The sequence below is a fragment of the Leuciscus leuciscus genome (assembly GCF_965113295.1).
Source record: "Leuciscus leuciscus genome assembly, chromosome: 7".
NCBI classification, from domain to species: Eukaryota; Metazoa; Chordata; class Actinopteri; order Cypriniformes; family Leuciscidae; genus Leuciscus; species Leuciscus leuciscus.
Genome location: NC_138731.1, coordinates 19505725 through 19521503, shown reverse-complemented (window position 1 = coordinate 19521503; position 15779 = coordinate 19505725). Strand labels below are relative to the sequence as shown.

At 36.4% G+C, this 15779-nt stretch overlaps 1 protein-coding gene and 1 long non-coding RNA gene across 4 annotated transcripts in view; both read right to left on the bottom strand.

Moving 5' to 3' along the window:
* Window positions 1-15779, bottom strand: part of st6gal2a (ST6 beta-galactosamide alpha-2,6-sialyltranferase 2a) — a 79327-nt gene that overhangs the window by 20583 nt on the left and 42965 nt on the right. For all 3 annotated transcript variants that reach the window (XM_082175826.1, XM_082175828.1, XM_082175827.1), the window contains exons 2-4: window positions 14072-15059; window positions 4644-4741; window positions 3386-3487 (exon numbers count right to left, since the gene is read on the bottom strand). In XM_082175826.1, coding sequence (XP_082031952.1) covers window positions 3386-3487; window positions 4644-4741; window positions 14072-14990 — 1119 coding nt within the window. In that variant the 5' untranslated portion in view covers window positions 14991-15059. The remainder of the gene's footprint in view (window positions 1-3385; window positions 3488-4643; window positions 4742-14071; window positions 15060-15779) is intronic.
* Window positions 1451-3379, bottom strand: LOC309503188. Its single transcript, XR_014207545.1, has 2 exons — window positions 2182-3379; window positions 1451-2144 (listed from the first exon to the last, which is right to left on the bottom strand). It is a non-coding gene; the product is annotated as an uncharacterized lncRNA (long non-coding RNA).

Genomic DNA, 15779 nt, shown 5'->3' with positions numbered 1-15779 from the left:
TGCCATAACTGGTGAAATGACAGACTTTTTGCTCATGTATGCCAGACTTCTCCAATCATTTATTCTGCTTAAACCTTCCCTCCGTTACAATTCAGTTTTTCCTCAATCCAATCAACAACAGGTGTATAAACCAAGTCCCAGCCATACTTTTTTTCCCCCCTTCTCATAATTTGGTTCATTCAGATGCATCACGATACTGAAGAAAATATCTGTTGCTACTTCTGTTACATTGCAACAGTTTAGAAAGCATGGCCACTGTTGGGAAAAGTTACTTTTAAAAGTAATGCATTACAATATTGTGTTACTCCATAAAAAAGTAACTATTTGTGGCATTTAGTTACTTTTTATTGAATGTGATGTGTTGTGTTACTTTTTCTCACCTGGGTGTGCTTGTTTGTTTAAAAAAAAAAAAAAAAAAATTCTATTTTCTATTTTTGGAAAATGTAAAGGCCATTTTCACAGCACAATTTAAATGAATGAGCCTCAGGCTGAAGGAATTGCGAAATAAAAAGTACAGTAGAGTGCACATAAAAAAAAGAAATAAAAAAAAGCAGTTCTGCCATTCTGGATTGAAGAAAAATAGAATGCAGGAGAAGAAAGTTCAACATGTTTCAGCAAAAACATTTATTTTTTATTAAACAAATGTGATGTAGGCTATATGTAATGTCATTTTTGCATATTAGTTTGCTGAAGTTGATAATCGAAGGTAAGCAGCAAATACATTGGTTAATAAAGGGAGATTAAAAACAAAGTATAGTTAGATAAATTACTATTATAATTATTGCAGGTTTGTGCAATGTTCTGAGATTGCATTTCACTGTTTTTATTCATTTTGAGTACTACCGAATCTGCGAGATGATTTAAAAATTCTTTAAAAGACATACTATTGTATTGAATTAGAGAATTAACCACTGACCATTCAGCTCTACAGAGACTTAAGCTGCCTTTCCACTGCACACGACAGCTGATGGACGGGAAGTCGTTTATTTGCTACGGACAGGGGCTGCGTCGGGTGCCGGCCATCTGCAAATTTTCGGATCTGATTTGAACTTTGGATGCGTTAAACTTGAGCGCCTACACCTTATGTGACACACCGACCGGATGTGATGTATTCCAATGTATTTCAATCAGATCGGTGTGAGAATTAATACTTTGTTGAACTTTTCCGAAAAACTCCTGATACATTTAAACACGTATTTAAAACACTCATTAAAAATGCATGGTTATTAATAAGTAATCAGTTATAATAACTATTAACATTTATATTTTGTAATGTCTGGCGTTTATTATGACAGTCGTGTCCAAATGTCGTGTGCAGTGCAGAGGCGGCATTCATTTCTGACCTTACTATCCATTCATTCTAGAAACAGCAGAAACGGCTTTTTATTGAAAGGATTAATTGGATGCCCCGCAATCTAATTGGCTCGCAGATTGTCAACGGGGTCAGATATTGTGTTTCTTCTTTTTCTAAGGACTTGCTGTGAAAATTGTGCAATTTCCATGTCTCATCGAACAATCGTCAGATGGCACGTGTGTCGGGGACGTGCTGTTACTCTGTGGGAGTCAGTCAAGGTAAAGCAGTATAGAGATGACCATCTATTCTGTATGTATCCCATTTGTATAATGTACCCTCATTTACTGTCCATAACAAAGAGATGGATGGGACTGTGAACATCAGAAATGATATAAGGCTGTTCCAGTGAGGTAAGGGCACAAAGGACAGATTGGAAGCATTTATAGTAATCTGCTCTCCCCGGTATCGTGGTTTATGGTTCACAGCGGTGTGTGAGCAGAATCGCTCAGATCAGACAAATCAGAATAACCTTCCAGCATGGTGTCCAGCATGGTGTCGTGCGAATTGCAAATGTACCACATCACCTGCTCTCTGGAAACGTGTGGGAAGAAATATCAAAGAAAAGTATGTAACTCTAGAGATGTGATTGCGCTTGAAGACCTTAAAGGTTAGAGGACATATTAAGCCCTTTTTACAAATTCTTGATTTTGTTTTTGGGGTCAACTGGAATAGGTTTTCATGATTGATTGTTCAAAAATAAATAAATAATAATTTTCACATCAAGTTATTTATCTTATTTTATTATTCCACCTACTTGATCTGCAATACATTTTGTTGCCTATTATTTTTACTAAACTATTATAAAAAGTTCGTAATGCACATTTTACTGATTTTAAAAATGTAAATGTAAACATTCATGTGCAAAATTATTCAACCCCAAAAGTCAAATTTCGTGCAGAATCTTTTATTATTTATAACCTCCAATAAACGCAGCCTGTCAGTGCTTAGAAGCTTCTGGTCACCACTCTACTTCAATCTTGGCCCATTCCTTGCTTTAAAAAGCTTCCAGATCAATGATAATCTTTGGTTTACACGTTACCACTGCTTCAAATTTAAATCTTAAGAATGTACAGGCCACTAAAGAACATTCTATGACTGATGTCTTAACCAAGCTGAAGTTCCAGCAGGAAAGTCCATTGATCATCAAGCTTCAGTCTCTGCACCAAAACATCACCATCTTTACCAAAATGGCTTGAAACTTTAATGAATTCATGCTGTCCTTCATACAGTAAAGCACCCCCTCCCCCAAGACTAGACCACCTGCATGTTTGACCATGCAGATGCTGTTCTTCTGCTCATAAGCTTTGTCCTTTTTGCACAAGACATACCTCTGATAAATATGTCCAAACAGTTCCAGTTTGGTCACATCACTCCATAAATCATTCTTTCAGAACTCCACGGGTCTATTTGAATGGATTTGATCATATTCAAGTCGTTTTAATGTTTGCTTTAATGTTCTTCTTGGTCAAGAGCCATGCTTGTCTAGTGTTCTTATACTCTGCATTGAAATGTTTTTTTAGTTTTTTTTTTCTCCATCAGGTTATCTTGCAAGTCTTTGCCATTCAATTGAGGGTTTTTCTTAGTTGCTCCGATCAAACATTGTATTCCCCTTAATGATATCTTGCACTTCAACACCCTCAAAGGTTTTCTGGCACAACAAATGTTAAACTTATGAATAAGGCTGCCAGCCGTGTCTCTTGAAACTTTTAGTGTTTTGTAAAGTTTCTTATAGCCATAGACTTTCTAAGTGTAATAAAAAAATTAAATAAAATACCCTTCTAAAATCTTTAGAAAATCTACATTTGTAAATGATTATTACATTTTAAATGAGGATTATTGTGACATGTATGTTCACGGAAGAACAATCAAGACTACAAATCGAGGTGTTTGAGTTCAGAAACCTTGATTACTGATTTAGAGAATATGCCTTTGGTGTGATTTTTCATCAAAAAATAAATATTGTGACAAAAGTACAATAGGTTCCCTTTCAAATCTTGTTGATAACTAATGAACAAAACAGCCAGTACTCACTTTGTGCAGGTTGAGGGTGTATGGAGCAGGATCCCACGCCACCAGCGTTACATTCTTGTACAATGAGCTTGTGTTAAACTGGTGCTTGGGATTTGCCAGAATCTGAAAGCAAAACAGACAATATGTTACACAAAAAGACAGACAAAAGGAGGAAGAGACACAGAATTGAGGCCCAACTAGAGGACATATTAAGCCCTTTTTACAAATTCTAGATTTTGTTTTTGGGGTCAACTGGAATAGGTCAGAAAACACAACAGCATCACATACTTTAACTTAACCATGTGCAATGTGATAATGTTTCCAGCGAAGAGAAATTCATCAGTCTGCATTGAAAGTGAATATGCATTTGATTTTTAATATACAGTAACACAAGCATTCAAAAGTTTGGGGTAAGTTTTTTTTTCTTTAAACAAAATTGATCATTTTCTTCAGCAAGGATGCATTCAATTAATCAAAAGTGACAGGAAAAACATTTATAATGTCAAATCAAACAAATGCTCATAGACTCCTAAAAAATCATTAAATCTTTTCAACATTTATAAGAAAGTTTTCTGAGCATCCAATGTTAATTTAATTTGTAATATTTCACAATATTGCTGTTTTACAGTATTTTTGATCAAATAAATGCACCCTTGGTGAGCATAAGATACTTTTAAAAAATAATAATAATAACTAACCCCAAACTTTTGAACGGTGGTTTACTGTACATTTTCAATACATAGACATGTGAATATTTGATAACTATGGGGCAGGGAAAGATTATTACAAAATAATGCCCTAAATTCAGTCTGTTCCCCACAAAAGCAGACTTTAGAGGACTTGCAATACCTTGTAAACCATTTTGACCACTTTTATAAAGCCTTTTTGGGCATTTTCTTTGTTCCATTCAGAGCCTGACAGCTCATGGTCTTTTCAAACTTGTATGACTGACTTTGTTCTGTGGGAGACAAATGGCACACGGGTGAGCCAGTGAGTGAACTTTTAAAACACTACTTTGCAGCTCCCATCTTGTTCCCATTGATCTGTTCATTCATGACAAAGGACCCAGCATATTTAACAACTTCTCTGGCAGCGTGGTTTCAGGTTGTACCGGTGAGCACGTGTCCACTAGGACTGATGACTCAGATCTAACTGAAAACAAACACAGCCGGAGGACGAGCCAGAGGGTGTTCAAATGAGACCTGCTTCAATTATGTGGCTGATTCACTGAAAGTTACATTACTACTAATGGATGCTGAAAACATCAAACGTTGCTCACCTGAGAGTTGATGATGCGTACGGTGGTTTTATTCCCAACGTCTCTTTCATAACCCTTGGTAGGAGCTGTATTAAACCGCAGCACTGCATCATGGGAGTCTGGAGTTACAAAAATTGGGGCTTTAATTACATGGTGCCTCAAACTGAGTCATGTTTAAAAGAAAAATGAATGAACAGCAAAGGCATTTCACTCCTGCACATCTCCAGATAACAATACAAACCAACATGTCCTAAGACAAAAAGAGAAGCCACTACCAACAACTACGTGAAAAAAAAAAAAAAATCAGTTTCTTTGTGAATAAAAGGCTTTAGGCAAAAAAAAATCAGTAAACACAGAGAACACAATGTACAAGAGTGCATTGGTGGAAATGTGAGGGTGCAGCGCTGGTAAACATGTTCCTCACACTGCTCAAGCCTGTAATCTGTTGTTAGGAACTGTGCAAGCAGCTTGTTTAACAGCACAAAGCCATTTATTACTGGGTTCACCTCTGGGAGCTCTTTATTGATTGGAAATCTTCCATTTAATCTGCCGTGTGATTGAGTGGTTTCAAAGGTCATGTTAAGTTCACTCAAAAATATGAGAACTGCCCTCCATTGTGGTTACCAATGTCATTCGGGTTTCCACCCATTCAAACTTGGTGCATCACAATCGGTTATGAGACGGGTGAGAATCAACGGTGTTTGGAACGAAATGACAATAAGATAATTATAATTTTCATGAAAATCTCATCTCTGCAAAAACAAAACTTTTTGTGTGTAAAAGCACAACATATGTAGATCTACAAACCCTTGGTTTGTTAATTAGATGGTGATAAATGCCAACAAAGACTGAAATATAACTAAAAATAATCATAATTTTAAACAGTTAAATAAAGGTTTGATTCTAAATAAAATATTTAATTAAATACAAATATCAAAATAAATACAAAAATATAATACAAATGAATACAAATAAACTTAATTTAACCAGTTGACCCACTTCAGTTTGCATATCGCACAGGCAAAGGGGTCGATGAAGCAAAGGTGTTTATCACAGACATTGTTCATGAGCATCTCAATGGTTTTTGTGTGTGTACAACTGTTTAGAACTGTGCTAGATAACCACGTGCTGATTAACATCTTTGAGTTAGGCTCAAAACTAATCTAAAACTGTCACTTTAAACAAGACTTAAGAGACTTACAAATAAGCAGAGGCAAACGGCTATGGCAGTCACTACTATTATTATTAAAGCCCAAAGAGATTGCTGAGGCGGCAATCTTGGGCACAATTTCCGACAATCTGCTGAAATTTACTTTCAACACAGATGAGATTCTTCGGAAATGCCAAAAGTGGCAGTTCCTCTTAAGGAAGCTCAATTCTTCTGGGGTTAGTAAGAACTTTCTCAATATGTTCTACTATTCCTTTATTGAAAGTGTCAACACTCTCTATCGTTTGTGGGTTTCATTCTATCAGTCTTCAAAATAGAAATGCTTTGGAGCGCATAGTTAAAGTCTGTTCAAAAAAAGTCTGTTAGGGCTCTTTCCACTATAGGCGAACAGCAAATGCTGAGGTTGGCTGGCAGGATTTTTACAAGACCCTTTACATGTCCTGTGTTCTGTTTAATAGTGGCTCCGCTCAGGACGACGCCTGTGCTGTCCAGGCTTTAGGACACAAACGAGGAAGGCAAGGCAACCCTTGTTCCTAAAATGCTGCAGGTTTTAAACTCCCAACCATCTCTCACCCCTTGTTTATACCATGCCATGCATTTCCACCCTCTTACTTATATTCTGAATTGCACTCAGATATATACACATACATGTACATATTCATTCATTCATTCTTTATTTTATGTGGTGACTGTTTTTAAGGTATCTGCCTGTAGCAGATCATATTAAAATGCACATTGTGCATATTCAACTAAAAATACTACTTTCAGTTAAAGGGACAGTTCACCCAAAAATTTGAATTAGCCCATGATTTATTCACCCTGAAGTCATCATAGGTATATATGACATTCTTCTTTCAGACGAATACAATCACAGTTATATTAGAAAAAGTCCTGGCTCTTCAAAGCCTTATAATGGGAGTCAATGGGTATATTTTTTAGTCCATCAAAGCACATCCATTCATTATAAAAGTGCATAAAAAAGCGTTGTGTTCGTGTAAGAAAAATATATTTAAAACTAAATCGATTTACGCCAAAAGAAGGTTTAATAGATTTAAAGGGTGTAATAGATTAAACAACAACTTGAATTAATATTAATATCTAATAACATAAAAAAAAATAAAAAAAAAAGAGATTTAATAATTAAAATTAATTATCATTGATTGATTAACTATCATTAACTGATTGCTTAATACGTTTACTTGAATAACTAAATGATTTAAATTCAGGATGTTGTCAAATATAAAAGATAATAACATACTTAAAGATATACAATTCCATGTTTAAAGCATTGATAAAAGTAATTGTAATGTCCTTTACCCATTACACAACATTGCTGTGGATCATTTTCTGAATACAAAAGCCAATGCTGTAGTCTAAAACAACAGTGCTCTCTAGTGGATGAACTGTTTACTGCAATATCACGTTCACACAAAACACACATTCATACATCTAAATCCAATGCAGACAGAGAGAGAAAATAGAGTGAATGATGAATAGTCTTTTCCACCGGATGTGACGTGACAATGACCGCATTTATGAAGGAAGCCCCTCAGCCCCTCATCCATCTCTCAGTTCAGCTGACATGCCGTTTAATGGCCTTCATCAACTAGCAATATTTTCAAAGCAGTAAATTTGAGCTTGACATTGAGCATGTCCCCACTACTTTGACAGAGACATCAATCTCCTGAGAGAATGTCACATCAGAAAAAACAAAACAAAAAAACATATGGCTGAGAAATTATGTAGACGCAGGACGCGAAAAGATACAATGATAAAAGAACAGAAATCTGTCTGAAAATTCAACATTAGTCTGTCACATTACAAACTATATGTGTGTGTGTGTGTGTGTGTGTGTGTGTGTTTGTGTGTCTGTGTGTGTGTTGGAAAGACGCTGCACTACCACTAGGTGGCAGCAACACACTGGAGTTCTTCTAGTGGTCTCATTTAACCAAACCTTTGATCGCTCCAACTTTGCATGTCGGTCAGGTTGGTCTCTTCATTGCTATCACAACACTTTTCACATGCATTGTGGGGGAAGATTTATGAACTAGATGATACAACATGAAAATGGAACAAGAGGCTAAGGTACTGCTGCTGCTTTTACAGGAACATGTTTTTGAACACTAAAAGTCAGTTTGATATACTATTCAAATAATCCACACTCAAAGAAATGCAATGCAGCAGGATACTAAAAAAGCTTATAAGTATATTGAGGCATTATTATAATTTTGTCTTCTTGGTGGCAGCTTTACTGAACAAGGTTGCAATCATGGCTACTGCATTTTGTTTTAACTTTAACACATTTCGTAGAAAAAAAAATAGATTGATGATGTGTATAGATTATGTTATCACAATTTCTGCCCATTTAAAAATAGTAAGTACATAATTTTTAGATAACAGAAATGGTTATCTAAAAATTTAACAACAATTATTATTATTATTCAAATTAAGAAATGTTATTTTAATATTGTACTGTAATAAGACAAAATAATTTTAATTTACAGTACAACTGTACAATTACAGTACTAATTATATATTATGGCTGTCTTCATTTCCAAATGTTAAAGTTACTATGAAATCAAAATTGACTATTCTTATTTTTTTATGCAATATTGCAGTATTATAGATGATTTATCAGTGCATGTCATTGTTTTTTCAAAAAATCCATGTGTCCTCGTAATCTTTAATAAAATAAACTCCCCTCCCGCTTGCAGTTTTTTTTTTTTTTTTTGCTGAAAGAACAACCAAATAACAAATATAGGAATAATTAGACACAACAATGAATTAGCAATGGAAGACAGCATAAATAATATAAAGGAAGACACAAATACAAATTAAGCATGAAATGCTAATGTTGGTAATGTTGATCAAAGCGGAAACATCAATGCTAATAACTGCAAATAACCAAGTGATAAACTACAAACTATAGTGTTAATAACAGACCAGCGTTTCTCAAACAAAATGTTATGAGGAAATTGTTAAACACCAATGGCAGATATTATTATTTTTCTGAACGCATAGATGAATGTTCAGGAAAATAAGGTTTAGATGACACGAGCGGGTGACAGGCTTATCGGGGGCTCTGGCAGATCTGCTCTTGGCTGCGCTGAGGATTTGCTGGCTCTCTGGCTCGTCCTTGAGTATATTTGGAGGGCAAACTAGGTTGGCACAGCTGATAGGAAGTGTTTAGACAAGACAAGCTGAATTTAATATACAGACTAAAGAGGCTGTGGAGAAATATAACCTGATCAAAACTGGCCTGAATCTAGATGAAAATGTAAGGAAAATCAATGAGAGCCATACTCTCAGATATTATGTGTGCTCAGATATTAACTGCTACTGTATACAAATAATACAATAGATATTCAATCCATACAGCTGCATTCAGAAATGACATGAAGCACATCAGTGGCATAAACACGGTAGTAATTTGTTTGGTCTTGGCACACCTGATTGAGCGCTAGTGGATTTCAAAGACTGGTGGATTTCAAAGACCTTGGCGAGGATTGGATACACTTTAATAGAAGCAATTTTATTAATATATTGTCATATTAATTGTTGTCCATTTAAAGGGATAGTTCACTTTGAAATACATTTTTGGTATGTTTTAGCTTACCTCAAGGGCATCCAAGATGTAGGTGTCTTTTTTTCCGCAGTAGTTTCAATTTTGATATTTTTAGGTCAAACCGTTCTTGTCTGTCAGTCATATAATGCAGGTCTATGGTCACTGTCTCAAAACACAAGCACAGAGTCCAAATTAAAACAATTCCCCGTCGTCCAAATTAAACAATTCCCCATCATAAGTACACATTGATGGCCTAAGACACGAAACGAGCGGTTTGTGTGAGAAAACGAACAGTATTTATATCGTTTTTACCACTTATACGCAGCCATGTCGAAGTGCTCTGATCTGACGTGTACGCAGACTGGTGCATAGATATATACACACTAGATGTCGCCTTGTCTACGGCAGTTCATTGGAACGAATGTCTTTAAGGCGACATCTAGTGTATATATCTATGCACCAGTCTGCGTACACGTCAGATCAGATCACTTCGACATGGCTGCGTATAAGTGGTAAAAACGATATAAATACTGTTCGTTTTCTCACACAAACCGCTCGTTTCGTGTCTTAGGCCATCAATGTGTACTTACGATGGGGAATTGTTTAATTTGGACGACGGGGAATTGTTTTAATTTGGACTCTGTGCTTGTGTTTTGAGACAGTGACCATAGACCTGCATTATTTGACTGACAGACAAGAACGGTTTGACCTAAAAATATAAAAATTGAAACTACTGCGGAAAAAAAGACACCTACATCTTGGATGCCCTTGAGGTAAGCTAAAACATACCAAAAATTTATTTCAAAGTGAACTATCCCTTTAACTAAAATGGCATCTAATTTTCATAAACAAAAAATTCACCCCAATCAGTAAACCAAATTTCAAAACTTAGGGGCTTTCACACGACACCGTTTTCAACAACAACAACAACAAAAAGAGAAGCGCTTTGGCCATTCATTTACATGACAACAGAGTTGTGGGGGCCTGAAAACGCATAAGGGTTTACCGTTATTCTCTCCACGTAAAAAAAAAGAAAGAAAGTGAATTTGTGAAAACGGTGACGTCATGCGCATGCGTATCCATTGCATGAATATTTAAATGTTGCATTTGGCAGGTATTTTAAGACTGGATTTAGATTGTTTAAATTTACTGTAAGGGAATACTAATATTTTTCATGTTTTAAAAGCTATTACAATAATGAAAATATGACATGTTTTGGTGAGTTTATAATGTAATAATTTTATAATAATGTAAAAATTGTTATTACATTATGAGCTCAAGATTTTATTACATTTTGAGAAAATTATTACATTATGAACATTTCAATAATAATGTAGCCTAATACTTTTTACATTACATTATGAGTTGCTACACCGCCTCTCAAGCAGCTTGTGAGTCTCAAGTACCAAAATGAGTGGCTTACTGCACTTAAACAGCCAAATACATAAACAAATTTTGTCAAAATGCCCGTTTTGGTGAATATTCAGTAAAACAGTTAGTTTTGGAACCTAATTGGTTGAGAAATAAATTGCATGTTGTGTAACAGTATATTTTGGATCTGTATATAAACTCTTAAAGTGACAGCAGTCTAATAAACCTGCTGCTGTCTGTCATGTTATAAAATAATAAAAGACAGAAAATCACTTTAACTAATTGTAAGCATTAATCTGTATTTCATTTTTACAGTGAAGACTATCCAGTGTTATTTTACATTTGATTACTTTAGTTTCTGTAGTATTTCTTACCTAAAAATATACCGACCTGAAAAACTTATAAAAATAAAAAGCAAAGTTTATTTCATCTCACTCTTTATTCTATTGCATTTTCTATTTGTATCTTAAGCTACTTCTGTAACATCAAAACGTTTCAATAGTTCAATGGACTGTCTTAGATTCCAGCCAGAAGAAGAAAAATCCGGCACAATATAAACAACAGGAGCTACAGTATTTCCCGATGGCACCTGGCCCCTTAATAACGGGAAAAAATAATAATAACACAAAAATCGACTAGCATATTATTACTACCATAATCATAGCAATAAAACAACAATATATAAATATGGAAGGATAGGAAATTGCCTCACAGGGAAATCTAGGGATATTTAGTGCAGCTATGAAGCAAGAAAGAGGAAGCCCTTGAGTACAAGTAGCCTACAAATGTTATTAGAATCGTGATGATAGAAGAGATGGTAAGAAAGCATCCACTTTTAATGATTTTGAAACGATTTGTCTCATCTGAAGAACTTACATCACCAAATGTCTTTACGAGATGGCACAGTCACCATTATCCTGAGAAACAATTCATCACCATGGAAACGCCTTCCTCTGCGCTCACTACCGCTCTGCCACCATAGGTGCCAAAGCTGGAAGAATCTGGGCTCTTTGTGTGCCCTGTGATACTTGTGATTATGTAACCGTAAAGGGCATCAGTCTCCCACCGACCCTTTCAGAGAAACTGGCATCACCACAGAAACCAGTGAGAATGAAAAGAGAACGGTTTCTAAACCCAACCTTTCTTCATAGGCTTCTTGAAAACTAATTTCACATCCAGCAGGAGACTTCTGTGAAAGCTGAAAGAGGACAAATATTCTAGCTTTGAAGCAACTATGATGGAAAAGATAACTGATAACAAAAATAAATAAATAGTGGTCGACCGATATATCAGCTGATATTTTGCTTATATATATATATATATATATATATATATATATATATATATATATATATATATATATATATATTTTGACAGCGCTGAGGTAACACACAATTCGATAGAACTGTTAAACAAAGAAAGTAAATATACGAATATATGAAAAAGAAAACAAATACGGTATATGAAATTGCATTTGCTTTTATATTATTAATAGAAAGGCAAACACAATAATACCTACTCCTCAACCATCAGCGTTCAACAAATACACATTTATATAATTTAAGCAAGCCTTTGAATATCTAATAAACATTTAATTTTACAAATCTTGCCGCCTTAGTCAAATCCAGCTGGATTAGTAAACAATTCTGGTAAATTCTGGTAAACAATTCTGTAAATTAATTCTGTAATCCTACTGAAGTATAAATCTGTTTATTTTACAAATTAATTTTTAATTCATTTTGTATATAATGTATATTTATTTTCAGCAATTGTTATGCATGTGTTTTTATTATCTTTAAATTAGTACAAGATTATATCGGCTTTATATACCCTGCTCTCTAAGATATCAGTATAGGCTGATATTTATATCAGTGAAAAGATAAAATCGCCAATAAAAACAAATACAAGGTTGTCAAATACAAAAAAAAACGTCAAAAAGGAAATATAAATCCATTTACAATTTCCCCTTTTGAAAAGTAATATTTCTGACAGATGAACCACTATTAAATCTCTGTATGGTACTGATAAGCTGATAATTATTGCCATTATTTTTATGAAAGATAACATAACAGGCTGACATTAATTTTCTACAGTATTCTGTATTAATTTAGGCACCACAACATTATAATGTACAGTATGAAAAACACATAGGGCCCTATTTTAAGGATCTAAGCGAATGGTCTAAAGCGCAGGGCGCAAGAGCAGTTAGGGCGTGTCCGAATCCACTTTTGCTAGTTTAACGACGGGAAAAATGGTTGGCGCGCCCGGCCTAAAAGGGTTGTCCCTATTCTCTTAATGAGTGTGTTTTGGGCTTTACGTGCAATAAACCAATCAGAGTCTCATCTCCCATTCCCTTTAAATGCCAGTTACGTCACGCCATGGAGGATTCGCTATTTTCATGACGGAATTTGATAGTGGAAAGACCGAAAGCGTCTCCAGAGCGCAAACAGATCTGCTAATGCGCGACCATCTACGGGAAAAGCCGGATTCCACCATATCTTTATGTACACAATAATAATATTTTACTTTGTAATCCTTTTATTTTTAATATTTAGCATGTTTGTGTGCTGCTGCGTGTTTAATAAGCAGTGTATCTACGTTGTGGACCCGCCTATAGGGGCACATTACTAACGCGCTCTTTAAATAACAAAAAAAAAAAACATTGACTTTAGACCAGGTTTCAGTTGGTCAGTCTATTTCAGTTGCCTCAAATAGCAATGCGCCATCAATAAGCCTGAACACACCTCGTTTTCAGACCAGCATGCCCATGGGCGCACAAATGGGCCAAATGTATTTGCTATTTAAACAACGTGGCGAAAGAGGTGAAAATGATAACTGCGTCAGGCTGAAACTACCAAAAAAACTTGCGTCGCGCCTGGCGCTGCATTGCGCCGAGTGTATGATAGGGCCCATTAAGAAAAATACTTATTAAATCAGTTTTTTTAAGGATTTAGTTATATACAATTTAAACATACACAATATACAATAAGTTAAAAACAATAAAAAAAATTATAATAAATAAAAAAAACAATATGGTACAGCAATATGATAATAATAATAAATAATTGTAAAAAATTTATATAGCACATTAAAAGCAAGCATCTCAATTTACTTTACACACACACACAATCAAGAGTAAACAATAAACATGCATAAGAAAATAAACTAAAACTATCAAAAAAAAAAATCTTAAATTGAGATTTAAATAGGCTAAATACAGTAAATCCATACCAATAAGCCACTCACATATATTCTTAGTATTATTTTCAGGGATTCCCTATAGTAAAAATATGATTGAGGACGTTCTAGAGGGGTTTACCAAAGTTAAAAATCTCTGTCACTCACCAATCTCCTTGCCGAGTCCCGAGTGGAGCATGGCTCCTGCAGAGGTGACCACAGCGCAGGTCTGGAATCCTGACCCATAAATCTGGCTTAAGGGTAATGCAGGTACGATTTTCTGCCAGCCTAAATTGGAGAAAGGCTTCTCAGCCCCATCCAAAGTTCGAACCTTCTGCCTCTTCTTCAGCTCGCACAGCACCTGCTGGCCGTTCTGTAGTGCCTTCCGGTGCCCCCTGTAGGCCACACCGTGTTTATTATTATTCAGGTAGTCTTTCACAGCCCTCTGCAGGCGTGGACTGAGCATGCCTACGGACAGACTCCCTTTCCACAGACCGTGCACTACAGATTTCGATCTGGGAACGTAGTACTCGTCCGGGTCAGAGTCCTCACGCCTTGACGCCCGTTTAGTCGTCCTCCTCCTGCCCTCGTCTCCCTCTTCTTCATCTTCCTCTTCCCCGCCCAACACCTCCTCCTCATCTTCATCCTGTTGAGTTGAATCCTGGTTGTACTCTAGTCGCTCACGGTTGCGACTTATGGCGCCTGATCTCGAGCCCACATCCTGGGTGCCGAATGCGGACCAGGCCGCCAGGCTCTGAAGGTCAGGATAAGGGTAGGCTTCCTGGCTGAGCGGACTAGGTTGGGGGTCGGCACTGGGGTTTTCCTCTTGGCTTTGCTCCTGTTGGGTGTTGCTGGAGGCGGAGGGGGTGGAGGAGGTGGCCAGGCCTAAATGGGTGGTCATAATGGTCCGGGGGTTGCCCTGCAGTGAGGTCAGGCGGCGAGTGTCTGTGTAGGAGAGAGCGGCAGCGGAGTGCGGGTCGTCCACTCGTGATTCCATGAAGTAGGAGAGGAGCCCCAGGAACACCAGCACCCAGACCAGCATGAGGCCGAGCGTGAGCCGCCGCCACTGTTTCCGACTGGACTTCATCTTCTAGCGTTCCTCTCGGCCGCACGCCGCTGCACTCCAGACCCAACTGGAGAATTGTCAGCAGGAGGCCTACAACAGGACAGGACATTCTTATTAAAACAAAAATATGGCATTCTATAACCAAACTCAACCTGTACATTTTCAGGACTCAACCTCATTCTCTGACAACGTGCACTGAACGGAACCGGGATGTACAACTAGTACATGTGTCTACCATGTGTTGCGGGTTTTCAAGTGTGGTTCCGCTGCATTTTCATAGAGACAGTATTCAAGACGCTACTTTAAGTTGCTGTGTTAACAGGACATTTCAAGACTACCACCTGTAAGTAAATGCGGTTGTCAATCTTAAAAACTGGCTTTAAAATCAAAGTCGTGTGTTGCCACCTACTGGAGGTACTAGGTCACATCACACTTCAGTTGACTTCAGTAGTGTGGAGAAGCACTATTACAAAAAGACAATGAAAAACTCCAGTGAAGTTGGAAAATATCTGATTTTCAGGTGAGATTCTCAATTCATTCAGTTAACGTAAACCCTGAAGTAAAATGTTCAGTGACTGAGATTAGCAACGATTGAATGTAATTCTGCAGTCAGTGTAGCCATGAGTTCAGGTTTGAATGTCTATTTTTTTCCATAATTCACAGACTATGAGTTCAACAATGTCACACATGCTCTGGTGACTTTTACAGTAATTAGGATACAACATTTTTTGTCATAACTTAAGTATTTTTTCTTCAGATTTTTAGATGATTTCCTTCAGAATTATTACTATTATTATTATTATTAATATT